This window comes from Myotis davidii, unplaced genomic scaffold, assembly GCF_000327345.1.
Source record: "Myotis davidii unplaced genomic scaffold, ASM32734v1 scaffold185, whole genome shotgun sequence".
Lineage (NCBI taxonomy): Eukaryota > Metazoa > Chordata > Mammalia > Chiroptera > Vespertilionidae > Myotis > Myotis davidii.
Genome location: NW_006297811.1, coordinates 4,904,327 through 4,931,935, shown reverse-complemented (window position 1 = coordinate 4,931,935; position 27,609 = coordinate 4,904,327). Strand labels below are relative to the sequence as shown.

Here is a 27,609-nt window from a genome sequence, read left to right as displayed (position 1 = left end):
GTAATTTGGCTCCCAAGTGCACTATGTACTACACTGTCCTGCCCCCACTGGCACTATAAAAGTACCTTTTTGAGCCATTTATTTCCATTGGTTGTAATTATTTATATAGCTTTTTTTTCTTTCATCATCAAATTGCTGTAGCAGGGATGCAATTAGTAACTTAGTTTTGGCAGTTTCAACCTCTGGCGTATTTGTTTTGAATTTGGCTTAAGTCATCTAGTAGCATATTTTGTGTCCTACCTCCCTTTAAAATGCACCATGGTCACTATCTCCTTTTCAGTGTTTCAGCCAGGTTGGAAATGATACTATAGAATACTTTTAACATTTCTTTTCTGTGATGAAAATGTTTAACACTTTTAGTCATTTCTCTACTGCATTTCCATTTTTGTGCTCATTATTAGTTTTTCTATGTATGTGTAGTCATTCTTTGCCAATGACATCTGGTTGTTTTGTACATAAAATTAGGCCTTTGTAAGCCAACATTTGTAACTTTTTCATTTTTCTAATTTGTTGTAACAAAATAGGGAAATGGTTTCATAATAGTTTCTCCCCAGTGAATTGGCTGATGAGTTAACAAGTTAATGTTTTTGCTGTTTAGAATTTGTACTGTTAATTCAAGGAAAACATTTGTGATAAATTTTGGAACACTTACAAAAAGACTTTCCATTTATGTTGAAAAGTAATTTTTTATAGTAAAAAGTTAACAAGTGTTAAATCTAAATCATGGATATATAGGTGTCATCATTTATTTTTGTTTTAATGATGATATTTAGAAGAAATTTCTCAGGGTTCCTCCTAGATTTAAACTACTTGAATAGACCTTGATAACATCTAACACTGTACCTTTAGGAATATATATATAAACTTTTTTTTCTTTCTTTTTCTTTATTTTGCTACAGAAGATTTTAAAATTCGACTCATTGCATGCTTCTTATTAATATGGATTTTGATAACTATAGATATTCCTCTGAAATACTAGCAGCCTCTCAAAAGAGTTAAAAATTATGTCAATAAGTACACATTAGCTCTGTACCCTAGCTCTGGCATTTATAACGGTAACAAAATATATTAAAACAGATAATATTAGTTTTTTATTTAAAAAAATTTTGTTCATCAGTTTCGTTTGTTCATTAGAGTCCACAAGTGGACTTAAGATTATGTGATACTTAATCTTTTTTTCTGACTGGCTTATTTCATTTAGCGTAATACTCCCCAGGTCCCTCCATGCTGTTGCAAATGATAAGAGTTCTTTCTTTTTTACAGCTGCATTATATTCCATTGTGTAAATGTACCACAGATTTTTTTTATCTATTCACCTGCTAATGGGCACTTGGGCTGTTACCAAATCTTAGCTATTGTTAATTGAGCTGCTGTGAACATAGGGATGCATGTTATTGTCATTTTAATTTACATCTCTCTGATGATTAGTGACTTTGAGCATTTTCTCATGTCTCTTGGCCTTTTCTGTGTCCGCTTTGAAGAAGTGTCTATTTAGGTCCTTTGCACATTTTTTAATTGTTTATCTTCCTTTAAGTTGTATGAGGTCCTTATATATTTTGGAAATTAACCCCTTATCAGATGTATCATTAGCAAGTATGTTCTCTCATGCAGTGGGCTCCCTTTTCATTTTGTTGATGGTTTCTTTTGCTGTAGTTCAATTTGTTTATTTTAGCCTTAGTTTTCTTTACCCTAGGAGATGTATCAGTAAACATTGCTGCAAGAGATGTCTGAGATTTTGCTGCCTATGGCTTCTTCTAAGATTTTTATGGTTTCACAACTTACATTTTGAGTTTATTCTTGTGTATGGTATAAGTTAGTGGTCTAGTTTCATTATTTTGCATATACCTGTACATTTTCCCCAGCACCATTTATTGACAAGACTGTCTTGTATGCTCTTGCCTCCTTTTCAAATATTAATTGAGCATAATGGTTTGGGTCAATTTCTGGGTTCTCTGTTCTGTCCCATTGATCTTTATGCCTGTTCTTGTGCCAGTACCAGGCTGTTTTGAGTGGCTTTGTTGTATAACTTGATATCTGGTATTCTAATTTCTCCAACTTTGTTCTTCTTTCTCAAGATTACTACTGCTATTCAGGGTCTTTTTTGTTTCCATATAAATTATTGTAGCAGTGGTTCTAGATCTGTGAAATATGCCATTGGTATTTTAATAGGGATTGCATTGAATCTGTAGATTGCTTTGGGTGGTATGGACATTTTAATGATGTTGATTCTACCAATCCATGAACATGGTATATTCTTCCATTTGTTTATATCTTTCTCTATCTCTTTTTTCCAACATTCCATAGTTTTTTGAATGCAAGTCTTTTACCTCCTTGGTTAAGTTTATTCCTAAATATCTTAATTTTTGTGTTGCAGTAGTAAATGGAAGACAGCTGTGCTCACCACTATGCCACCAGCACTGCACTGCAATTGCAAATGGGATTGTGGGGTTGTTTTGTTTTTTCGTTTTTCTCTTCCTGAGAGTTCATTATTGGTGCATAAAAATGCCATCAATGCCATAATTTTGTATTCTGCTACATTGCTGAATTCATTTATTGAATCTAGTAGTTTTTTGATGGAGTCTTTAGTGTTTTTTATGTACAATATCATGTTATCTGCAAATAATGATAGTTTTACTTCCTCCTTTCCAATTTGGATGCCTTTTATTTTATAAAAATTTTTGTAAGTCCAAAATGATCCCCATAATATTTTATTTTTACCTTGCTCCATTCTAAATGGATTTGAGGTAATGACAGTGATGGGCACTTAAAAAAGACACAAAAAGTCAGAGGATAACATATAATTAGGAAATCTATATATATAAAAGCATAATATGCAAATAGATTGGATAGGGGAACGAACAGTCGCTAATGTGCACTGACCACCAGGGGGAAGATGCTCAATGCAGGAGCTGCCCCCAGCCCACTGGCCCCGATCACCCAATGGGGGCCTGCTGGCCAACCTCTCAGCCCCTCCCCCAGCCAGCAGGCTCCGATCGCCCAATGGGGAACAGGGAACCAGGGTGGGTGGCGGCGGGCAGCGCCAGGCCAAGGCAGTGCAAGTGGGGCCATGATCACACTGCTGGGTGCCCCACACACAGAAGACAACTGACGGCGGCGGGCAGGGCCAACTATCAGCAGCCAGGGAAGAACGGCCCTGATCGCAGGCCAGGCCTAGGGACGCTACCCATGCATGAATTTTGTGTGCCGGGCCTCTAGTAGTATATAAGAGATTTGACCCTGAGTTTCCCTGTATCAGTAGCAAAAATAAAAGTAAAAAATAGTAGTAAGTGAAAATATAGGGCAAGATCAAAACCAACTTGATGAGTGCTAATTTGATGAGTGATCTCATGATGCTCTCATTCTTTAAAATGTGGAGGAAAAGTATCTACTCCTTAAGAGAGCATACTTTTTCTGGTGTTGAGTCCCAGAACAATTCCTCAAACTTAAGAAGATAATTCAAGACTAAATTGATTCTAGACATCCAAATAATTTGCCTTTTTATTTCCTTTGTGTCTAGATCTAGGCTCAAAAGAAAGCTGTTTTCAAATGCATACTTTCTAAGAGTAAAAACTTTGTAGTAGTTGTAAATTAAAACCTACACTTTCAGAAGTACACAGTATTAAGTTTATTTGTGAAAGAAAAGGCATTTCTTTTCTAAAACAGTGATGAATGTTAATTATAGTTTATACTAGAGGCCTCATGCATGAAACTCGTGCAAGGGGCTTCGTCCAGACAGTCGTTCTGCTGTTTGGCCTAATTAGCATATTAACTCTTTATTATATAGGATTGTGCCTTTATAAGCTAATTGTTAGGTGCCAATTGCGGGGTTTTTATTGTTCTGTTTGACAGTGTCAGTTGATTTTCAGTAATATTTGGTTTATAACTACAAATTGCTGAAATGCCAAGATTCTTAAAGTATTAGAAAGGGTGGGGGTTTTTTGTTGTTTGTTTGTGTTGTTTTTGTTTTGAGGAAGGGAGAGGAAGAAATAGAAACACCAGTGATGAGAAAGAATCATTGACTGGCCACCTCCTGCATGCCCCCACTGAGGATTGAGCCCAAAATCCTGGCACGTGTCCTGACGAGGAATCGAACTGTGACCTCCTGGTTCACAGGTTGACACTCAACCAATGAGCCACGCTGGTTGGGCAGAAAGGGTTTTTATGTTTTGTTTTACTTATTTCTATTTTAAAATTTAAGAAAGGAAAAAGATTTTGGTTAAGTTTTTTTTTTTTAATACATTTTATTGAGTTTTTACAGAGAGGAAAGGAGAAAGATAGTTAGAAACATCGATGAGAGAGAAACATCGACCAGCTGCCTCCTGCACACTCCCCACTGGGGATGTGCCCGCAACCAAGGTACATGCCCTTGACCGGAATCGAACCTGGGACCTCTCAGTCCGCAGGCCGACGCTCTATCCACTGAGCCAAACCGGTTTTGGCTTGGTTAAGTTTTTCAAAGAATATTCTTACTAGTAGTTTGAATGCTTATTAGATTTTTAAATGTTTGGCTATTTGAGTTTAGAGTCCTAGATTTAAAAAGACTAAAATATTTCCTCTTCTGAAAATAAGGGTATTTTGTGTATGTTTGCTTATGAATTGTGTGTATATGTTTGAGAGAGAGATTGATTTTGAATCATAAACTATATATGTATATGTCTACTCCTATAGGCTGGAGTAGAGGCATATCTCATTGTATTGCACTTTGCTTTATTGCTCTTCATAGTTGTAGGCAATCTTGAGGTATGCCTGTATTAAGCAGTTGTCATTGTAGATAGGTCATTCAAGAGTCAAGAAGTTTGCAACTTACTGTCTTACATTGACTCTCTCAGTTGCCTATACTTTACCAAATCATGTTTTTCTGTTTTCTCACTTATTTGGACTTACTCATAGGACCATATGGAAATTAATTTTTATGATATGTGCATCAGGTCTCCCAGGTTTGGTGATTCACTACGAGGACTCACAGGACTCAGCATATAATTGTACTAATAGCTATTATTTATTACAGCAAAAGCATGCAAAGCAAAATCTGTGAAGGGAAAAGGCACTGGGGAGAAGTCTGGAGGAAACCAGGCCCAAGCTTCCCAGGGTCCTGTCCTAGTAGGGTCACACAGGATGCACTTAATTCCTTCAGCAGCCAGTTGTGACAATGCATGTGTGAAATAATGTCTACCAGGGAAACCATTAGATGCTCTGCGTCCAGGGTTTCTTTTGGAAGATCATGTAGGTACCCTCTACATAGCATGTACTAAAATTTCAAACTCCCAGAGGAAAGAAACTGTTTAGCATAAACCGTAGTGTTTGCACGAACAGTTTAGGCACAGTGAGACACTTTTATCAGTGAGGTTGGTGAGAACATTCCCAAAATCCAAGTTCCTAGATGCCAGTCAGGGGCTAACCTTGCAAACAGAACGTTTAAAGGATTTCAGTCTCAGACTTGCTATTTTAACTCTTTTCTACACAATATAGTTTAAAGAGGAAAAATATATTAGGGTAGTTTTTACTTTTAGTTAGGTATGTATTCATTCAATTCTGCCATTCCAATAATTAACACAAGCCATCTATGAAAGATGAGATATTTTTACCTTGAGACAGATGTTTAATGCCCTGTCCCTTGTGGGTAATATCTCATGGGTATAAGCCATATTCTGGTTTTCCCAACATATTCTCCAGCAATCAAAGCATTTTCTCTGTAAATACTCCTGCCATGATATTTTGATGATATTACTGTCAGAGTTTAGAGGCCTGATTTTTTTTTTGGTTGTGTGTCAAATTTTATTACTTTCATGCTACTTTAATAGTTTTCTGGGGGAAAATTATGGGGGTAGGTAACTTATTCCTGTTTCTCTCTGGAAGTGAGTTACAACTTGTAAATAAAATCTTTATAGTCCATATGCATAACTTCAAAACTACTTGAGCTATAATGTCAATTTTTAACCTTGTATTTTGGAAACTGGAAAATAATTAACTGTGTTGTGGACACAGAATTCTAGAACTGCCAGAGTCCTTAATAAGCTCTCCAACTCCACACCTGTCATTGGGTGGTACAGAGCTGAACCAGCCAAGGCAGATGGTGCAAAAGCACTCCAGCAGTGAGGGCTCTACGCATTTTCAGGAGCCCACGTTGGAGTATAATTAAGCTAAGCTAACTGTCCTGGATCACCTATTTTACTGGTCTTTTGTGCATTTAGAGAACAATTAAAAAATATTTCATTAAAACAACTGCTAAATCATTCTTTGGCCTTTTCTTTGCCAGATTGAGCCAAGTTGCAGCAATAACAATTTGACTTTTAAAAATAAAAAAACAAGACATGCTATTCTAGTCTAAGCCAGGCTTTCTTAATGTAAGGGTCTGTGAACTTGAATGGGAAGAAAAATTTACACATTTTCACTAACCTCTATCAGAAAGTTAGCATTTTCCTTCATTACTATATCTTAAATAAAAAATATTTGGATAACTGTATTTCAATGTAATTATTTCCTTTGTAAATGTATGTATTTTACTTTATGCATTTAGAGAAGAAGGGGTCCATAGGGTTCACTAAAGGCTCATGGCAACAAAAAAAAAAGAAAAGGTTATACTCTGTGATGAGGGTAGTTGGATAACCTTTAAATGAGAATTTTTAGGGTTTTTTTTTTCTTCTTTTCCTTATTGAAGATAACTGTGACTAGTAATATGTATTACTGTTGTGCTTTTAGGTTTACGTACAAGTTAATAAAGAAGCAGCAGAAGACAAAAGTGTAGCCAAATCAGCACATGATTTCTTCCAGCGATTGGAACTAGGTGACATGCAAGCACTTGCACTATGGCAAAAATTTCGGGACTTGAGCGTAGAAGAGTACATTCGGATTTACAAGGTACCTGAGCTCTCTCCTGCTTTCTTGAGATGTGGTGCAGCTCTTGACTGGTACCTCCAGGCAGCCATATTTCTTCTTATGCTCATGTTTTAAGAATAGACTTGTCATTGAGTTGGAATTTAGGACTCAAATATTGTTCTTTGGGCTGAAAGTTAGAGCTATGAAATAATCCTACAGCCTATAAGCTTAACAGACTGACATTCTGATACTTCATTTCGGGGAGGCTTTTCTTTTCTCTATCATTCCTTCACTTTTTTTTTTTTTTACAATTTTTTCTTCATGATGGGTATAAATTTGTTCATTTAATTAACATTTTAGGGCATGGGAAAAATACAACAGTGAATAAAAAAGATAACTTTTCTCATGGACTTTACATTCTAGCATGGAGACAGTGCATTAAACAAAGGCAGTGTGAATTAAATAAGAGCATGTAGTCTGTTAGATGGTAATGATGCTGAGGAGAAAAATTAAGCAGGGTAGAAAAGGTCAGGCATGCGTGGACTAAAGAGAGTTTCTGTAAAGAAGCCCATGTGGCTGGAGTAGGTAAGCAAGATGCGGACTATAGGAGAGGAGATTGAAGAGGTTATAGAGTGGGACGTGATGTGGGATATTTTCCAGGCTGTCCAGTCTGGCTTCGTGAGGTGATGGAAATGTCCTGTATCTTTGCTGTCCAGTATGGCAGCCACTAACCTTGTGTGGCTATAGTGAGTAATGTCATTGAGAAACTAAATGTTTAATTGTATTTCATGGGAATTTCAATAGCCTCCTGTGCCTAAAACTACCCTATTGGACAGTATGATACTGTTGGGAGGACTTGACTGGTGGGAGGAGCCTTTAGAAGATTAGAGCAGAGGAGTAACTTGGTCTGTGTGCCAGACTGTAGGGCAACGGTTCTCAACCTGTGGGTCATGACCCCTTTGGGGTGGGGGGTCGAATGACCCTTTCACAGGGGTCACCTAAGACCATCGGAAAACACATATATAATTACATATTGTTTTTGTGATTAATCACTATGCTTTAATTATGTTCAGTTTGTAACGATGAAAATACATCCTGCATATCAGATATTTACATTACAATTCATAACAGTAGCAAAATTACAGTTATGAGATAGCAACGAAAATAATTTTATGGTTGGGGGTCACCACAACATGAGGAACTATATTAAAGGGTTGCAGCATTAGGAAGGTTGAGAACCACTGCTGTAGGGCATCCTATTTTGTCTTAGGGTAAGGTAAAGGACATTTGAGTAACTCTTTTTCTTTTGTTTCTGAACCCTTTTAGCGTCTAGGAGTACATTTTGATGAATACTCAGGAGAATCATTTTATCGTGAAAAATCTCAAGAAGTCTTAAAGTTGCTGGACAGTAAAGGACTCCTGCAGAAAACAGTGTATGATCAGGCTACTATTCTTTAGTAAAGGTTTTTGTTCTTTTTTGAAATTGGTGTTGATATATTCACTCAGTAAGGACAACAGAATGTGCTTTGCAGCCCTTTCTGGCATTTTTTTTAATAGTGCTTTTGCTGTTCGAAGTACTTTTACACATGCTGTCTTTTGCTGCCATAACAAAAGTCTGGTAAGGTTGGGAGAAAGGATGTTATCTGCTGTTTGCACATGAGCAAACAAGAACAGAAGGTACGCATGACCTGCCTAAGGTCACAACGGCTGATAATGGTATAACTGTAAAAAAGCAATAGAATTAACAACTTCTTACTTAACCCTGCCTTTTTAAAAAAAAGTAATCCTATCCTCTTCAAAAAAAAGATTTAAGGCAGCTTATGAAAATAGGTGTAATACAACAAGCTTTTGAAAGAGTAAAGGAGAAAATCAGGAAGTGGGGGCAGAAAATAATATGAAGTTAGGGTGATATTAGTACGTCATGTAACACACACTGGGATTCTGTTTCCTGGCTTAAGGTAGATTTCTAATTTAGCTTTGAGCTTCCCGTCAACCAAACAGACAAATAGTACCAGTCCTAGCAGCCCAGATATTTGTAATGTTGCTTAGAGGGGCCGCTTTTCATAGAACCAAAGAGCAATTTCTTTTGCCGTCTTTATAAGGAAGACATGGAAACTGTTTAATAACATCCTTAGCAATGTCGTTAAGGAAAATTTTTAGACTACTGTATACAAATTCTAATTTTTGCTCAGGCAGGAAAGACAATAACAAAATCCCATGGTTTTTATTACTCAAGGGTACTTTATGGCATCTCAAAGCTAGACCAATATTTAATATTAAAATAACTGGAATTAGAGAAAAAATAACTACGGTTGTAATTGCATTTTTTTAGGTATGTTTATGACATTATCTAAGTACCTTACCCAGAGTTACAAGGTAACCAAATATTAATTGCACTAGAGGCCCAGTGCACGAAATTCGTGCACTTGGGTGTATGTGGGGGGGCCGTCCCTCAGCCTGGATTGCGAGAAGGTACAGGCCAGGCTGAGGGACCCCACTGTTGCATGATTGAGGCCAACGAGGGACATGGGAGTTTGGCCAGCTGGGGAGCGACCGTAGCAGGGCTCCAGGGTGTGCCTGGCCCATCTTGCTCTGTCCCAATTGGCCAGACCCCAGCAGCAAGCTAACCTACCAGTTGGAGCATCTGTCCCCTGGTGGTCACTCCATGTCATAGCGATTGGTCTACCGGTCAACTGTCTGCCCCCTGATGGTCGGTGCATGTCATAGCAAGTGGTTGAGGGACCTTAGCATATCATTAGCATATTACACTATGATTGGTTGATTGGTTGACCGGACAACCAGACAGTAGCATATTAGGCTTTAATTATGTAGGATTATACCCACTCTTAATAGATTCATGGTCAGATTCCATCTTATTTTTCTTTGTTGTTGGTTATACCACTTATTGCTACTTAAGCAATAAAAATAGCTTCTGGTTTGCCAAATATAATGTTATAGATATTATACTTTTAAAGGTCTTAATTTTTATTATGTTGCTTCAAGTTACCGTTTTGCATTTCTAGAAAAGGAACGGCTGTAGTGGATCTTTCTGGGAATGGTGACCCTTCCTCAGTTTGTACTGTGATGCGTAGTGATGGGACATCTCTGTATGCAACCAGGTTTGTATCTTATGTGAAGGTCAGCATTAGAATTAGCATGTGTATATGACTTCATGTTATTTGTTCTAGAGTTAATGCTAAAACAATTATGTTATCCTCAAAACTATTACCAAAGGCTAGTTTCTAAATCTCTTGTTCTCATCACTAAAAATATACTTTTTGGGTTTCTGTTTAGTGCAAGTTATATTGCCTGGAAAGGTTAAAAATCATCAGAAAAGTGACTGAAAACTACTTACAATTTGTTAAGTAAACATCATAGGATTCCACATTATTCTACCAACTATAAAATTGAGATTTCTTGTAATCAACTATAAATACTTTACAATTGCATAGTGGGAGGGAATGTATGCTAAAAGGTGGCTGTGTGAGCTCAGTGGTGTCCTCACTCTGTAAAGACCATCTTAACAATCAGACCTCATTCTGATTGTGGTAAAACAGGCCATTTCACTTAAATTTTTTTCTTCTGTCTCCATGACTGATTCCTGTGGAACAAAGCAGTCTCTGTTAGTAAGATCTAGGATTGTCAAACACACTTATTTCTGAGACAAAGCTAATAGGGAGGAAAAGACAGAAAAATAAAAAAGCCACACAAGCAAACATGGCCATACTCAAGCAATGCTGGCAAAAGGCTCTAGTCTCCCGGGCTAGTTTTATATTACATCACAAACCTCTTGTAAGCATAGTGAAAGTAATGATATTTTAAAAAAATTTTTGTTAACTACTATCATTTGTTCCAAACAGTTTTAAACAGCCATCCATCTACTGTCCTTCAGAAAATTCATCTACTTTTTATTACTTTTTGAAATGTCCTTTTATCAATTCCATACAGTTGAGGGTGAGATATGAAAAGAACTTATATATCTAAGAAGTCCATTTCTTTTTCCAGATACAAAAAATAAATAGTAGAAAAAATTATTCTGCCAGCTAACTATTGCTGGACAGATTACAAAAGAAACCCATGAGCAATCCTTATAAGAATTGTGTCCACTCAGAATGGAAGTTCCATGACATGAAGACTCTGTAACTGCCCTGAATCTGGTATTGTTTTGTGGTTATTATTAGGTCTAGATTTTTCTGTGTACAGTCATCCCTTTGTATCCATGGGGTGTTGGTTCCAGGATGCCCCACAGATACCAAAATCCATAGATGCTTAAGTATAGTATTTGCATCTAAACTACGCACATTCTCCCTTGTACTTTAAATCATCTCTAGAGTACTTAACAATTCTAGTACTATGTAAGTAGTTGTTACACTGTATTGTTTAGGGAATAATGGCAAGGAAAAAAAAGTCTATACATGTTTAGTACAGTTGCAACCATGATAGAGCAGTCCTGACTACACAGTACACATATATCAACAACATAACCTTTTTGTCCAAAATTTCCTATTTACAGTTGTGATACCTGTGGGTGTGGAGGACCAACTGTATTTATCATAATACTTACACTTTCTCTTTTTTCTTTGGAAAATGATTTTCTTTTTGCTACTTGTTTGAAGTGTTTGATTTTTTGCCTTGCTCTATCTTTAGTTATTTCTGCCCTTTCATTGGGTTCCTTATAGAATACATCTGTGTAAGTGTGAGTTAAAGGAGTTGTTATAACAACAAAGAAAAGTATAGAATACTGACAAGAGCACAGGGTGAGCCTGGATACCTGAACTTCTGAGACCAGGCCCATCACTTACCCTCTCTGGGCCATGGTTCCATACTTTGTGAAATGAGAGGCCTGAACTAAATGACCTGGCATATCTTCTAGCTTTCAATTCAAGTTCTACAAACTCAACCTACAACTTTTTCTTATATTCCTCTCGTTTATTATTTCAACGGATCAGAAGGTTTATCTGTTTTGTCCTTTGCTCAAACCAAAAACTATAATTGGGGTATATATATGTGACTTCATTTTGGGAATAATTGTCTAGACCAGTGTCTCACAACCTTTTTTTTTTTCCCATTATAACCCCTCTCGGAACCATTTTTCCTACTTGCCTACTCTCATGAATTTTAACAACACAGATATACTATATACCTGTATGTATTGTATGCAAATATGTGCTTTATACATAAAAAGTATAAGATTTTACTGTCCCTAAAGAGCCAGTGTTTGCCTCCATTGAGAGTGCATGTTTTGTGTTATAATAGGACTAGAGGCCCAGTGCACGAAATTCATGTACGGGTAGGGTCCCTAGCGGCTGCCGGCTACCAATCGGGGTGCCTCCCTTCCCCCAGCTGCCTGCCACCGCCTCAGACCCTGCCACCTAATCGAACTCCCAGTCTAGGAGACAATTTGCATATTAGGCTTTTAGTACATAGGACTAGAGGCCCAAAGCACGAAATTCATGCAAGGAACTCAGCCCTCACAGTCACTACAGCTTGCCTTGGCCCTCACAGCCCTGGCTTCATCCAGAAGGACGTCCGGAAGGTCGTTCAGCTGTCTGATCTAATTAGCATGTTACACTTTTATTATTATAGATTATGAGGTGAGTACTAATGATATTTTGATAATCCTAACATTTCAAAAGATCTAGGAACTTTTTAAATCCTCCCCCAGTATCATATATTGTCAAAAATTACTTTAATTTCAACATTTTTATCATCTTGACTTGAAATTTCATAGTTTATGGTTTATTTTTTATTCTTTTATATAACATGTAAACTGGGTCTTTTCTAGTTAATCAGAGATGAAAGAGTTAAATAGAACTTTTATTAAAATACGTTATAATCTTTTAAAATGCTTTAGAAAATATTATTATGACTGATCTAAGACTGAAACTCCTTGATCATACTAATAGAGGAGTAGCTAGAATTTATCTATTTAGCTACTACATAACTATTTTTAAATGTGTTCTTTAACAGAGTGTATTGCAAATAGGTGACAATTAGGTGATTCTTTACAATAGGTTTTTTATTTTTATAATTAAAAGATCCTGAAATATTTACCTACAGACACTTGCCTAGAGCCATCTTATTTATTTATTTATTACTTTAAATCTCATTTATTTTTAACTTATTCTAAAACATGTGTGAAGACACTTATACTTCCTTTTGACATTTCTTGAGATTTTATTTTATTAAACATTTATTGTTTTTGAACTTACAGAATTAAAAGTACCAAATGTAAATCACTAGCTTCTCCTCATGTATCTACTCCCAGAAGTGACATTGAAATTAAAGTAAAGCAAGCTAGTTATTTCTCTTTTTTTAATTTAATTAAATCTTTATTGTTCAGATTATTACAGTTGTTCCTCTTTTTCCCCCCAATAGCTCTCCTCCACCCAGTTCCCACCCCACCCTCTGCCCTAACCCCTCCCACTGTCCTCATCCATAGGTGTAAGATTTTTGTCCATTCTCTTCCCAACACCTCTTTCCCCCCAAGAATTGTCAGTCCACTCCCTTTCTATGCCCCTGATTCTATTATAATCACCAGTTCATTCTGTTCATCAGATTATTCACTTGATTTTCAGATTCACTTGTTGATAAATGTGTATTTGTTGTTCATAATTTGTATCTTTACCTTTTTCTTCTTCTTCCTCTTCTTAAAGGATACCTTTCCGCATTTCATATAATACTGGTTTGGTGGTGATGAACTCCTTTAGCTTTTTCTTATCTGTGCAGCTCTTTATCTGACCTTCAATTCTGAATGATAGCTTTGCTGGGTAGAGTAATCTTGGTTGTAGGTTCTTGCTGTTCATCACTTTGAATATTTCTTGCCACTCCCTTCTGGCCTGCAAAGTTTCTGTTAAGAAATCAGCTGACAGTTGTATGGGTATTCCCCTATAGGTAACTAACTTTCTCTTGCTACTTTTAAGATTCTCTCTTTGTCTTTTGCTCTTGGCATTTTAATTATGGTGTGGTCCTCTTTGGATTCTTTTTGTTTGGGGTTCTATGTGCTTCCTGGACTTGAAAGTCTATTTCTTTCACGAGGTAGGGGAAGTTTTCTGTCATTATTCCTTCAAATAGTTTTTCAATATCTTGCTCTCTCTCTCCTTTTGGTATAGGTAAACACCGGAGATTGCTGCCTCGCACAACCACTTCAAAAATACAACTAAAAGAAGGAACGGACATCATCCAGAACCACAAGAAGGCTGGGTGAGTGGAAATTCTACAACTAGAAGGAAAGAGAAAAGCATACCGAGACTCAGAGGAGGTGGGTGCAGAAGAGAGATACAAAGGTGCAGAGGTGCATGCCAAGAGGGCTGGCGGCTGAGGTCACGATTGTCTTTTTCAATCGGGAGGGAGTCTCAGGCTCTGAGCTCCAGTTCTGGGCGAGTCTCTAGGGACCCAGATTCGTACGGGAGAAGCAGGACTGTCTGGCAGCAGTCTGAACTCGATGGCAGCTTTCTCTCCGAGGGGCTTGCAGCGATTACCGGTACATTGAGAAACAAAGCCTCTGAGGGCAAGACTGAGAGCAGCCATAACTGCTAGCCCAGTCCTGTTGATCCCGTGGGACCTGCCCAGCCCAAGGCCTGCAGGGAGGCTTTTGCTGGATAGCCTCAGGCAAAGGCTAGATTAGCACCTCCCTAGAGACCCAGGAGCCAGGAAGCCCAGAGGTCAGAGTGGGACCATCCAGTTTGCAGCTCCATGGAAACATAAAGGACACACTCAGGGGGCAGACTCAGTGAGCAACAAAGCCCCTTTGAAGCAAGTCTTGCCCCAGAGGGGTGTCTTCAGCACAGAAGTTCTCCCACTGCAGACATAGCTGATTCTCACAGCCAATTGGCCTGAAGGCCAATTCCTCCCAGTGATACCTACAACAATCAAGGCTTAACTACAACAAGACTGTGCACAAAGACCACAAGGGGGTGCACCAAGAGTGTCCTCAGGTAATTGGGGAGGCTGAACCACTGGGCCTTATAGGACACTTAGCACAGAAAACGACTGTATCAATACAGGGAAGCATAAAAAATGAGGAGACAAAGAAAAAGGACACAAATGACAGACATGGAGGAAAGCAAACTACTGGATATAGAGTTCAAAACCACACTTTTAAGATCTTTCAATAATTTTCTAGAAACTGCCGATAAACTTAATGAGATCTACAAGAAATCTAATGAGACCCTCGATGTTGTGATAAAGAACCGTCTAGAAATTAGGCATACACTGACTGAAATAAAGAATATTATACAGACTCCCAACAGCAGACTAGAGGATTGCAAGAATCAAGTCAACGATTTGAAATATGAAGAAGCAAAGAACACCCAACCAGAAAAGCAAAATGAAAAAAGAATCCAAATATACGAAGATAGTGTAAGGAGCCTCTGGGACAGCTTCAAGTGCACCAACATCCAAATTATAGGGATGCCAAAAGAAGAGAGAGACCACGATATTGAAAACCTATTTGAAGAAATAATGACAGAAAACTTCCCCTATCTGGAGAAAGAAATAGACTTACAAGTCCAGGAAGCACAGAGAACTCCAAACAAAAGGAATCCAAAGAGGACCACACCAAGACACATCATAATTAAAATGCCAAGAGCAAAAGACAAAGAGAGAATCTTAAAAGCAGCAAGAGAAAGAAAATCAGTTACCTACAAGGGAGTACCCATATGACTGTCATTTGATTTCTCAACAGAAATCATGCAAGCCAGAAGAGAGTGGCAAGAAATATTCAAAGTGATGAATAGCAAGACCCTACAACCAAGATTACTCTACCCAGCAAAGCTATCATTCAGAATAGAAGGTCAGATAAAGAGCTTCACAGATAAGGAAAAGCTAAAGGAGTTCTTCACCACCAAACCAGCATTATATGAAATGCTGAAAGGTATTCTTTAAGAGGAAGAAGAAGAAAAAGGTAAAGATTCAAATTTTGAACAACAAATACACATCTATCAACAAGTGAATCTGAAAATCAAGTGAATAATCTGATGAACAGAATGAACTGGTGATTATAATAGAAGCAGGGGCATAGAAAGGGAGTGGACTGACTATTCTTGGCGGGGAAAGGGGTTTGGGGGATGTGGGAAGTGACTGGATAAATATCGTGCACCTATGGATGAGGACGGTGGGGAGTGAGAGAGGAGGGTAGGGTGGGAACTGGGTGAAGGGGAGTTATGGGGGGGGTAAAAGAGGAACAAATGTAATCTGAACAATAAAGATTTAATTTAAAAAAAATTCTCTCTTTGTCCTGAACATTTGCCATGGTTATTATGATGTGTCTTGGTGTGAGTCTTTTCAGGTTCACCTTGTTTGGGACTCTGTGCTTGTGTGATTTTTTCTTCCCTACCTCTCAGAAGTTTTCTGATATTATTTCTTCAAATAGGTTTTCTAACCCTTGTTCCTCTTTCTGTTGTTCTGCAACCCCTATTATTTGTATGTTGTTTCGTTTCATGGTGTCCCATAGCTCCCTTAGGCTCTCCTCCTGTCTTTTAATTTTTTTCTCCAATTGCTGTTCAGTTTGGGTGTGTTTTGTTTTCCTGTCTTCTAATTTGCTAATTCGGTCCTCTGCTTCTCCTAGTCTACTGTTGAAACTTTCAGTGGTGTTTTTTATTGCAGCTATATCACTCTTCATTTCTTCTTGCTTCTTGCATAAGTTGTTGATTTTTTCCTCCATCCGGTTTATGCACTCTAGGACCCTTAATCTGAATTCTTTTTTCTGTCATGCTGCATGCCTCTGTATCACTTAGCTGCTTTTCTGGCGAGTCCTCCTTTTCTTTCCTTTGGGGTTTTCTTTGTCTACCCATGTTTGATTGTACTGCCATATCTAGATGTTGAGTCGTTCATTGGCTGCTCCTTGGGTGGCAGTGGCTCCTCGGGCTGCGGTTGCTCCTCAGGCAGTTGTGGTAGCAGCTGCTCTTCAGTTGGTAGCAGTTCCTCTGGTGGGTGCTGTTCACAGTTGTAGTGGCTCCTCTGGCTGGTAAGGGGAGGCTTCACACACAGCTGCTGTTCATCAGACAGAGGGTGTGGTGATCAGGAGGCTGTTGTTCCTTGGATGGGGGCAGGCTACACCAGCAGCTGCTACTCCTTCGAATTGTTACTTTTAATCTCATAAGCGGCCTCAGGGCAAGGTGTTTTCCAATAGGGTGTATCAACTGTCTTCTCCCCAGGCAAGGCAGATGTCTATGTGGCTGTGTGAGGGAATGACTGAGCCGAGGAGACTTGGGGTGTCTGCCTTCTGAGCTCTGTCCCCCGAGTCCCCAGGCTGGCTTCTGCTCTCATAGCTCCAGTCCACTTCACCCTCCCTCTGCCAGAGCACAAGGTGCGTGGCTCCACAGGGAATATTTGTGCCTGAACTTTCAGCTGCCACTCCCTGGCAGACAGCACCCCACTGCTTTTCACAGCTTGATGTTACGTGGATACCCTCCTCAGTTTGGTGCTCTCTGCTGGGGAGCCCAGCTCTGGCATTAGATCCCAGAATTCTCAGTGGCACCTTCTCTCCCCCGCACCCCACTGGCTGAGATATCTCTCTGGGACTTCAATTCCCCTCTGTGGGTCACATCTCTGCCCTTCCTATCAGTGTCTATGCCGGCTCCACCTTCCACCTTCAGTCCTTGGGTATCAGGGTTCTCTCCTGTGAGCTTTCCATTGATTATTCAGGAAGCCTTCTCGTATTTCAGTTGTAATTCCAGCTTGTTCCTGGGAGCATGATCATGCAGCATCCTCCTACTCTGCCGCCATTTTTAATCTAATCTCCCTAGAGCTATTTTAGTTATTATTACTTGTCCCAGAGACTTACTCATTTATTTTTTTATCTTTTCATAGCACACTTATTATTCCTTTTCCCAAAACTATTTTTATTATTTGGTATCTCAAAATATGATATTGGGATTATACAAGCATGGATAATATACCCCAGCCTGTGGGATAACAGGAGTTCTTAACTAGAAAAGCTTCATTACTATTAAATAGGTAAAACAAATTATTACCCAGATGTGCTTAGTAACTCTTAATTTATGGCCATTTTTTCAGAGATCTTGCAGCTGCTATAGATCGAATGGACAAATATAATTTTGATACAATGATTTATGTGGTAAGTAATCAACAGTAAAGAACAAAAGGTTATGATCCCTACCTCACGAAAACTGCAAAGATAGAAATTGGGTTGAAAATTTATGCCATGTTGAAAAACTATGGAAAAATAATTTTGTCAAACTATAGAAAGAATTCAGTACTAAGTGTGATTAAGGTGGTAACCACGATGTTTTAAAAAACATAAAAATTTGAAAGTTCACATTGTTTCATAGTAAAAACAAAATTATCTAAATCAGGAAAATGGTTATATAAAATAAATATGTACAGGTCACTGTCATACACTCTAAAAAAATAACTTTCTATTTTAAATATATTAATACTCACAAGAAGTTTTAAAATAGGATAGAGTTTTCATATGCCTTCTACCTAGCCTTCCTCAAAGATAGTATCTTACATAACCATAATATTATGTCCATACCAAGAAAGCAACATTGGAAGAGACCTTAATTAAATCTTGCCAATTTTTACATCACTGGTATAAGGGCCTGAATGTTTTTGTGTGGTGTGTTTTTGTGAAATTTTATCACATATGTAGATGCACATAACCATCACCACATTCAGGATACAAAACTGTTCCATCACAAAACAAAGTCCTTCATGACAACCACACCTTCTCCCCAACCCTAGCCCTTGGCAACCACTTCTCTGTTCTTCATCACTGCAGTTTTGTCATTGTACAAATGTTATATAAATGCATTCACAATGCATTTATAATGCAATGACCTTTTGAGATTGGCTTTTTTTACTCAGCATCATGAATGCCCTTGAGAACCACCTAATCTCTTGTTTGTATCTGTTCCATTTGTTGCTGAGTATTTTAGTCTCTTCTTCCCTTTCACTTCCACGTGCAACCTCCTTTCCCCTAAGAAGAAACGTTGCCATTAAATATCTTTTTAGAGCTTAGCTTTGTTCTTCTTTGAGATAAAGATCATAACAGCTGGGAGAGAAGGAATTTAAATAGAAGATTCAGAATATTAAAGTTTGAATTTCCTCCTTACAGTATAGCAGCTCTTTCTTCCTTCTCATCTAGTGCACTCACTAAGACAGTCTTCTGGTGGCATCCTCTTTATGTGTTTATTTAAAACATATCAATTAGCCCTAACTGGTTTGGCTCAGAGGATAGAGCATTGGGTCTGTGGACTGAAGGGTCCCAGGTTTGATTCCAGTCAAGGGCATGTACCTTGGTTGCGGGCACATCCCCAGTAGGGGGTGTGGTGTGCAGGAAGCAGCTGATCAATGTTTCTAACTCTCTATCCCTCTCCCTTCCTCTCTGTAAAAAATCAATAAAATATATTTTTAAAAAAATAAATAAAACATATCAATTAACAATGACTGTAGTCTGTCAGAACTCAAATATTTTCATTTAATTCATGTCCAATATATTTCTGTAGATTATCATTGTTCTTTTATTTTAAATACCTTTTTCTCCAAAGACAGATAAAGGGCAAATAAAGCATTTTCAGCAAGTGTTCCAGATGCTGCAGATCATGGGATATGACTGGGCAAAAAGGTAATGTGTACACGGTTCTTAATTACCTGCTTCCAGAATCATTGTTAGGTCAGCCAAATCCAAAAATGTGCCGATTTTTTAAAAATTTTCATTGAAACCTCTAAGTTTCAAGGTGTTCGTGTGGGAAAGCAGATTTTTTATGTGTGTTAATCTATGTCTGGCTGTATTAATACGTAGCTTATATAAACATTTAATAAATGCTTTTATTAGATGTCTGCTCTCAGTGGCTTGATTTTCAAAATTCTTTTTTTAATATATGTTTATTGATTTCGGAGAGGAAGTAGAGAGAGAAAAACATCAATGATAAAAATGAACCATTGATTGGCTGCCTTTTGCACGCCCCCTACTGGGGATCGAGCCCACAGTCTGGGCATGTGCCCTTGGCTGGCATCAAACCCGGGACCCTTCAGCCTGCAGGCCAATGCTCTAGCCACTGAGCAAAACCAGCTAGGGCTGATTTTCAGAATTCTTTACCCCCCTTTCCTGTTTTTCATAAAGGCAATTATGCTAGTGATTATCTCTCTAAAATAATGCTGTGTGTTTAACATTTGTGGCATATAATAAATCACGTCATGTTTCAATCTGTTAATTTTGTAAAACCCCATTATGAGAGTTAAGTTCAGACTACTCTCTAAAGGGTATTATTCTATCCTTTGGTAACCAGCTCTTTCTCAGTGTCCAGTTAACTAAATGCCCCTCCATTTCAGGTGCCAACATGTGCCCTTCGGAGTGGTGCAGGGAATGAGGACTCGAAGAGGAGATGTCACTTTTCTGGAAGATGTCTTAAATGAGATTCGATTAAGGATGCTACAGAACATGGCTTCTATTAAGAGTGAATTCACTTTTTTTGTTATAATAACTTACCTTCCTTTTTAAAATAATCTTTGTTTTTTTAAAGTATTACATACGTCTCCTTTTCCCATTGACCTCTTCTAGCCTGCTCCCATCCCCCACCCCAGGCCTTCACCACCCTATTACCTGTGTCCATGGTTTATGTATATATGCATATAAGTTCTTTGATTAATCTCATCCCACCCACCCACCTACCCCTAGCTACCATCAACAAATGACAAGTGCTGGCAAGGGTGAAGGTTGAACAAAGGGAACCCTAGTATACTGCTTGTGGGAATGCAGACTGGTGCAGCCAAAATGAAAAACAGTATGGGGTTCCCTTAAAAAATTAAATATGAAACTGCCATTTGACCCAGTGATCTCACTTCTAGGAACATATCCTAAGAAACGCAAAACACCAATCAGAAAGAACATATGCATCCCATGTTTATAGCACCGCAATTTATAATAGCTAAGATCTGGAAACAGCCCAAGTGCCCATCAGTAGATGAGTGGATAAAAAAGCTGTGGTACATTTAAACCATGGAATGCTGTGCAGCTGTAAAAAAGAAGGATTTACCCTACATGCCACTTGCATATTTTGCTGGACTTTTGTGCAGTGTGATTTATTATGACTGTTCCTCCATTGAACTTCCACTAACCTTGTTAAAAAATAGCTTTCACTAATTAAAGGTGCCGGAATTTTCAGACTTGGCTGCTCAAGTATTGTTCAGTTCAGTAATCTGAGTTGATATTGCCATGGCCTCTTCTCGTGGCTTTGTTTAACCTTCACCCTTGAAAAAATAAGTGCCAGCTATATCTATTGCCTTAGAAGGACATTTTCTTATGAGGGCTATTTATTAAAAAAATAAATTTGAGTATTTTCCCTTTTAATGAAGGCAGGGGAATTATCATTATCAAAGGTAAATTAACCCAAATTAGAAAAGTAAATTGCCCACTATAAACCTGTTTGTCCTTGATACTGCCAGCATCCGTTTTTGTCAGATTTTGTCTCCACTTCAGTCCCTGACTCTGTGTAGGTTCGTGCAGGTTGACAATACCACCTGTTTCTGTTTCAGCCACCAAGGAACTGGAGAACCCGCAGGAGACTGCAGAGAGGGTCGGGCTGGCAGCGCTCGTTATTCAGGTCTGTTAGACTGCTTCCTGAGGCCCTTCTGTGTGGTGGTAGAACGGATCCAGCACTGAGATTCCTCTGTCATTTTAGGACTTCAGAGGTTCCCTCTTATCTGACTATCAGTTCAGCTGGGACCGTGTCTTCCAGAGTCGTGGGGACACAGGTGTCTTCCTGCAGTACACGCACGCCCGCCTCCACAGGTGAGAAGAGGCTGCAGGGAAACAGTGGGCCACTCTGCCCTTCCCAGGGTGGGGTTTGACTGCTGCAGTCCTAAGACCAAAGGCCCTATTTTCCAGGCTACTCTGATATTTCATATTCAAAACTAATTAAAGTACAGTGGACTGCCTACCTGTTACGTTGTTGTTGTTTTTTGTGGGCTTTCTAAAATATTTATTGAGCACCTATGTAGGAAATGCTTTTATGCTTATTACTTTAGTATTCACAATAATCCTACCAAAAGAATATACTCCGTTTTCAGATAACGATACAGATTTAGGAAAAATTGAGGCATCAAGCCCTGGCTGGTGTGGCTCTGTTGGAGCCTCGTCTCATACACCAAAAAGTGGCAAGTACAATTCCATCAGGGCACATAGCGCAGGTTGTGAGTTTGATGCATGGTTGGTGTGCATGCGGGAGGCAACTGATCAATGTCTCTCTCTCTCTCTCTTTCTCTCTCTCTCTCTCTCTCTTTCTTTCTCTCTCTTTCTTGTTTATCCCTCTCCTCTTCTTACTCTCTAAAAAAAAATTAAAAAATATTTTTTAAAGAAAAATTGAAGCATCAGGTTGAACTTACCTTTAAAGACAGGCCCTGTCACTAAGTGGAGCATGACTGAGAAATGCGTTCTTGGGTGATTTCATGATTGTGCACACATCATAGAGTGCATTTTCATAAATCTAGATGGTATAGCCTGCTACACACACCTAGGCTGTGTGCTCTTTAGCCTATTGCTCTGTAGGGGAGCAAAAATGATTTCCCTGTACCCTTCCTTCTGGGTTCCTGACTGAAATATTCCTATAATAAAAGACAGATTAGCCCTAACTGGTTTGGCTCAGTGGATAGAGCGTCGGCCTGCGGACTAAAGAGTCCCAGGTTCGATTCTAGTCAAGGACATGTACCTTGGTTGCAGGCACATCCCCAGTGGGGGGTGTGCAGGAGGCAGCTGATCAATGTTTCTCTCTCATTGATGTTTCTAACTCTATCCCTCTCCCTTCCTCTCTGTAAAAAAATCAATAAAATATATATTTAAAAAAAGAGATTAGCAGGAGAAAAACTAAAGTTTAATAATGTGTATACTTCCAGTGTACATGGAAGAGACCCAGGAAAACTGAGTTACTCGCCAAAATGCCTGGAGCCACCACCTTAAAATACCATCTTCAGTTGAAGACAAAAGGAGAAGTTGGGGGTGAGGGTGGTCAGTTATGGAAGGTTACCAGGAAGAGCACAGTAAAAAACAAGGGTGAGATTGTTACGCAGATTTAATTCCTGGTCTTCTGCATTGATAAGAGTTTCTAGAAATAAGGTCATCTTCATCTTCAGGGTACCACAGGGAGACACCCTTACAAATGGAGATTCTCTTACAAATATAAATGTCTTTTACAAAGTGTAACTTCTACTTGATTTTCAGAGCTTCTCCCCTATTGTATCTACTATCTCTTAAAATTAGCCAGCCTAAATAATCCTTATGCCAAATAGACATATTTTGGGGTAATAGATACTGTTTTCCTACAGCTCATAGGCTACAAATCTGTACAGCATGTTACTGTACTGAACACGGTAGGCAATTGTCACGCAACGGTAAGTATTTGTATAGTGCATTGTACTACAGTGTTATGACAGCTACAATATCACAAAGTGATAGGAATTTTTCAGCTCCATTATAATCTTATGGGAGCACCATCCTATACTCCGTCCATGGTTGACCAGCATTATGCGGCATGACTATATATTAAGGAGAGCAAGACTGTATTATGACATGGTGTTCATCACTTACAATTATGTGTCCTTCGATGACTTGTTTAATCCTTTGTTGTTTCAAACTTTTGATTACAGTTTGGAAGAGACTTTTGGATGTGGTTATCTGGATGACTACAACACTGCTTGTTTACAAGAGCCGCAGTCTGTTTCAATTCTCCAGCATCTTCTCAGGTATGGTTTTCGAGTATTATTTAGTCAGCTTCTGCTTAGTGAAATTGTTCTGAACCCAGTTCCTATGCCCGATGCTTCGAAAGGCCAAAACTCAAAACCTCAGCATTTGGAATTTATTGATTGAGGAGCCAACCAAGATGTATGAGCCCTAATAGTACCTCAAAGCCATCTTACCGCTGGACAAGCTTAAGGATGTTTAAGTTGGGAGAGGGGTGTTAGGGTAAATACCCATGGTCTTTGGTCTCTTGATAAAGTCTCAAGGAGTAGATTCTAAGATGCTGTTAGAGGGCACATGGGTCATGGGTGGTATTGAGTCTCCATCATTTTCTGCAAAGTCAGCTTGTAAATTATTGCCCTGTGACCATTCCTTTCTCTGAAGAAGCAAAAACATTGAATTAAGATGTTATCTATGGTTTTCCTGAAATGTTTTGACCAGTAGGTCATAAATTATTAATCCAGGTACTGGTCAGTCTTGCTAAGCCCCACAGTTTAAACATTAAGCAGCCTATTGCTACAAGGTAATGGGTGGGTTAATATAGTTTTGTTAGGGGAAAACAGAGGACCTAACTTGCAGAGATAAGCAGAGGGCCTGACCTGTGGGGTCTGGTTACAAAATGATTGTTGATGGTTTGCTAACCACTGGAGGGAACAGGCTAGTAGCTAGCTCCTGCCTCTAGACAACATTTTCCTCAAGGTAGACTAAAAAGTGATTGCCCTTTAAGGGTATACAGAGGGCATATGAATGAATAGTCATTAGGTTTTAAAAATATTACCACCCTGAATTAGCCTAAGCGCCTACCACCCTTTAGGTCATCTGAGAATGTGAACCCTGGTAAAAGCATAACTGTGTAATTTTTTAAAAGATCATCTTCTCACCCTCTCTGATAAGTAAAGGAAAATCCTTGCCTTTACACAGCTTCCCTGAGTCTTTCATTTGCCTCTTGGTTTCAAGTCACAGTTTCAAATATGCATCTGTCTGATGCCCTCATCTGGGCAGGAGACTGCACCTTTGAGCGCTCTCCATCACTGGGGAAGCCAGCCTTGTGAGAGCTCAGGCTCCAGCAGGGATGCGGACGGTTCACAAGGCAGTTTTGTGTGATTGCCACACAGCTGTCAGTGATTCTTTCCTGGGATCAGAAGGACCTAGTTTATGAGGAAAAATAAGCCAACTTGGATTTCTTGGCATTGAGGCTAGACACTCTTTGCTTGTCCATAAACATCACGAAGCAGCTTTTACATTCAGCTTAACAGCCATGGTTTGAGTCCTTATGCTGAAGTAGGCCTAAGAAAAAGGTGATTTAGAAAGTGCCTGCCATCTAGAAATTTGTGAGAGAAAAATGTGCCCTTACCTTCAACTGTACACAGGTCTTTTTTCATATACCTCCTACCCTTAGTGATGTCAAGTCAACCTTACATCTGAGATAACTGTCTTAACAGCTTAGCGTAGTGTAACATGTGCACAGTCTTCCCCTGACAGTTGCTCCTGACATCTTTCTTTTAGGTTTGACGAAGTGCTTTATAGATCATCTCAGGACCTTCAACCCAGGCACATTGTCAGCTACCTTCTAACTCTAAGGTACTTTCATAATCTTGCTATTTTCAGGTGTAATCAGACAGCTGAGGCCTGATATGACAAAGGACCTTTCCTTCATCTGAAGTGTTCCTATAAATAAATCCTTTGGCCTAAAAATATTATGCGCTTTAAGTTACAGGAATTCTTGCTGCATCTTTGCAAATTAGCAATCAGTGTTCATCTATTCACTCAGTCAATTGAACAGGAAACAGCAGCCTCATAGGAGGTTACAGAACAGTGCGTATGTGTTAGGCTAGAGTGGATGTGAGAGAAAATGTCAGGGCACTCAGCCCAGCCTTGAGGGATCAGAGAGGGCTTTTCAGAGGAAAGGAGTGGATATTAACTAGGAGAAGCAAGGTGGCAGAGGAGGAGGAGAAAGCCCAGAATTAAGCAAGAACATGATCATTAAAGGAATGATCAGCATAGTCCTGGGCGGGGTCAGATGAAGCATTTCTGCCAGGTACTAAGGCATTTCATCTTATTTTCAGGGCAGCAGGGTCCACAAAAAAGGCTTTAAGCAGAGGCGTAGAAATATCAGCTAGAGGGCAAGAATGAATTGAGAAGAAGTCAGTGACACTATGATAGGCATTTCATGGTAGCCATTTTAGAAACTTGACTATTTGATTCTGTCTTCTGATAACTGTCTCCCCATAAAGCTATTTAAGAAATATTTGCGTTTACTCAAGACTTATTGAAACCAAAGATTTATTGGGACTGTTCTCTTAATTATGCTTTTTATTTTGTCTTCTCTAGATTTAAATAATTTTTTCCTTTAAAATCCACTTAGGCATATAGAAATGAAGAAGCCAGAAAGTCTTATTAAATGCCACTTAATCATTGAAACAAATGTCATAAGCATCATTTCTCTGGTACACTGCTGTAATTGTTGCCTTACCTAAATAGAAAAAATGTTTTAAAGATGATTGGCCAGTTTGTGTGCAGAGTGCACTCATAACTAGTCTCTACCTGACCTCTTCACCATACAGAGGGGGAAAGGCCAGACCATAAAGGAAGCCTAATGAGGAAAAGCTCATTAGAAAGGGGTCTCCTATACTTATAAAACTAATAATGAAACCATCATCTTTTTTCAGAGAGGGAGGGAGGGAGAGAGGAGAGATGGATTTGTTGTTACACTTACACTGAGTGGCCAGGCTATTATGACCACCTGATGTTTGTAGGCAAATTAGGTGTACACTGCATCGTATGGGATATGGAAGCCGAAGGCCTGTTCGAACACCTTTGGTGTCTGCAGTTACCAAGATAATACATCTCCAATTCGCACAGGAACACAAGGATTGGACAGTTGAGCATTGGAAAAAAGTCATGTGGTCCGATGAATCATGCAGTTGCACCCCACATGCATGAGTACAACCCTTCAAGCTGGTGGGGGCAGTGTTATGGTTTGGGGCATGTTTTCCTGGCATGATTTAAGCCCTTTAATTCGTGTGGAACAACATCTGAATAGCACAACATACCTAAGTATCGTTGCTGATCAAGTTCATCCTATCATGTTGATGGCGTATCCCAATGGAGATGGCTTCTTCCAACAAGACAATGCTCCATGCCACGGTGCTCGTATTGTGCAGGAGTGGTTTCAAGAACATGAGGGAGGTTTTACCTTGCTTAGGTGGCCCCCACAATCACCAAATCTCATCCAGTCAAGCATTTGTGGGACGAAATTAAAAGAGCCATCAGGCAGCTGGTTCCACCACCATCAGATCTCACAGAACTGGACGGTGCTATCCATCAGGCATGGTGTCAGACTCCTCGCGTCACCTTTCAACATCTCGTGGAGTCAATGCCAAGAAGAATCGCCGCAGTATTGAAGGCAAAAGGTGGCCCAACGAAGTACTGATGGGGTGGTCATAATAATCTGGCCACTCAGTGTATTTATGCATTCATTGGTTGCTTGTTTCCCAAAACCTTGGCATCTCGGGATGATGCTCTAACCAACTAAACTACCCAGCCAGGACCTTCAACTTTTGATACATTTTAATGGTTGTATATAGGCTTTGATTTTTTTTTTTAATCTTTAAATTGAGGAAGTAAGATTAGATATCAGGCTTATATGTCACAACAGGAAGTTACTACTGGTCCTGATCAGGATTTCTCTTTTCAGTCACCTTGCAGCTGTAGCACACAGAACACTGCCCATAAAACAGAGTCCTCCTGAAGTGGCTGGGGTATGTTACACTGAGTGTTTTGTGTATAATCTCTAGCTTCCCCAGACTAATATTACTGAGTCAGTCTTGCAAATGTTTCTAAAATAGTATCCAATTGTTCAACTACAGCAGTGTACTTAATAATTAGAATTGGGTTGTAACAATCAACATTTATCTACTTTCCAACATACTAAACTATGAAGTAGATTTTCCTACATAAAGTGTTAGAGATGGGTTCCCTTTTTGAATCTGTACTGTATGATGATACTGTCACTCACTCCCCAACCTTTGGGTACCAGTGTTACTGTTAGGGATTCTAGGAATTTGTATTCCCTTGCCTACAGCAAACCCCAG

General features: G+C 39.0%; 1 protein-coding gene across 3 annotated transcripts in view; it reads left to right on the top strand.

Moving 5' to 3' along the window:
* RARS2 (arginyl-tRNA synthetase 2, mitochondrial) overlaps positions 1 to 27,609 on the top strand; it is a 68,834-nt gene that overhangs the window by 40,085 nt on the left and 1,140 nt on the right. For all 3 annotated transcript variants that reach the window (XM_015570319.1, XM_015570318.1, XM_006773488.1), the window contains exons 9-19: positions 6,700 to 6,858; positions 8,143 to 8,249; positions 9,840 to 9,935; positions 17,836 to 17,896; positions 19,332 to 19,408; positions 20,116 to 20,240; positions 21,319 to 21,386; positions 21,465 to 21,574; positions 23,425 to 23,520; positions 25,022 to 25,096; positions 27,213 to 27,276. In XM_015570319.1, coding sequence (XP_015425805.1) covers positions 6,700 to 6,858; positions 8,143 to 8,249; positions 9,840 to 9,935; positions 17,836 to 17,896; positions 19,332 to 19,408; positions 20,116 to 20,240; positions 21,319 to 21,386; positions 21,465 to 21,574; positions 23,425 to 23,520; positions 25,022 to 25,096; positions 27,213 to 27,276 — 1,038 coding nt within the window. The remainder of the gene's footprint in view (positions 1 to 6,699; positions 6,859 to 8,142; positions 8,250 to 9,839; positions 9,936 to 17,835; positions 17,897 to 19,331; positions 19,409 to 20,115; positions 20,241 to 21,318; positions 21,387 to 21,464; positions 21,575 to 23,424; positions 23,521 to 25,021; positions 25,097 to 27,212; positions 27,277 to 27,609) is intronic.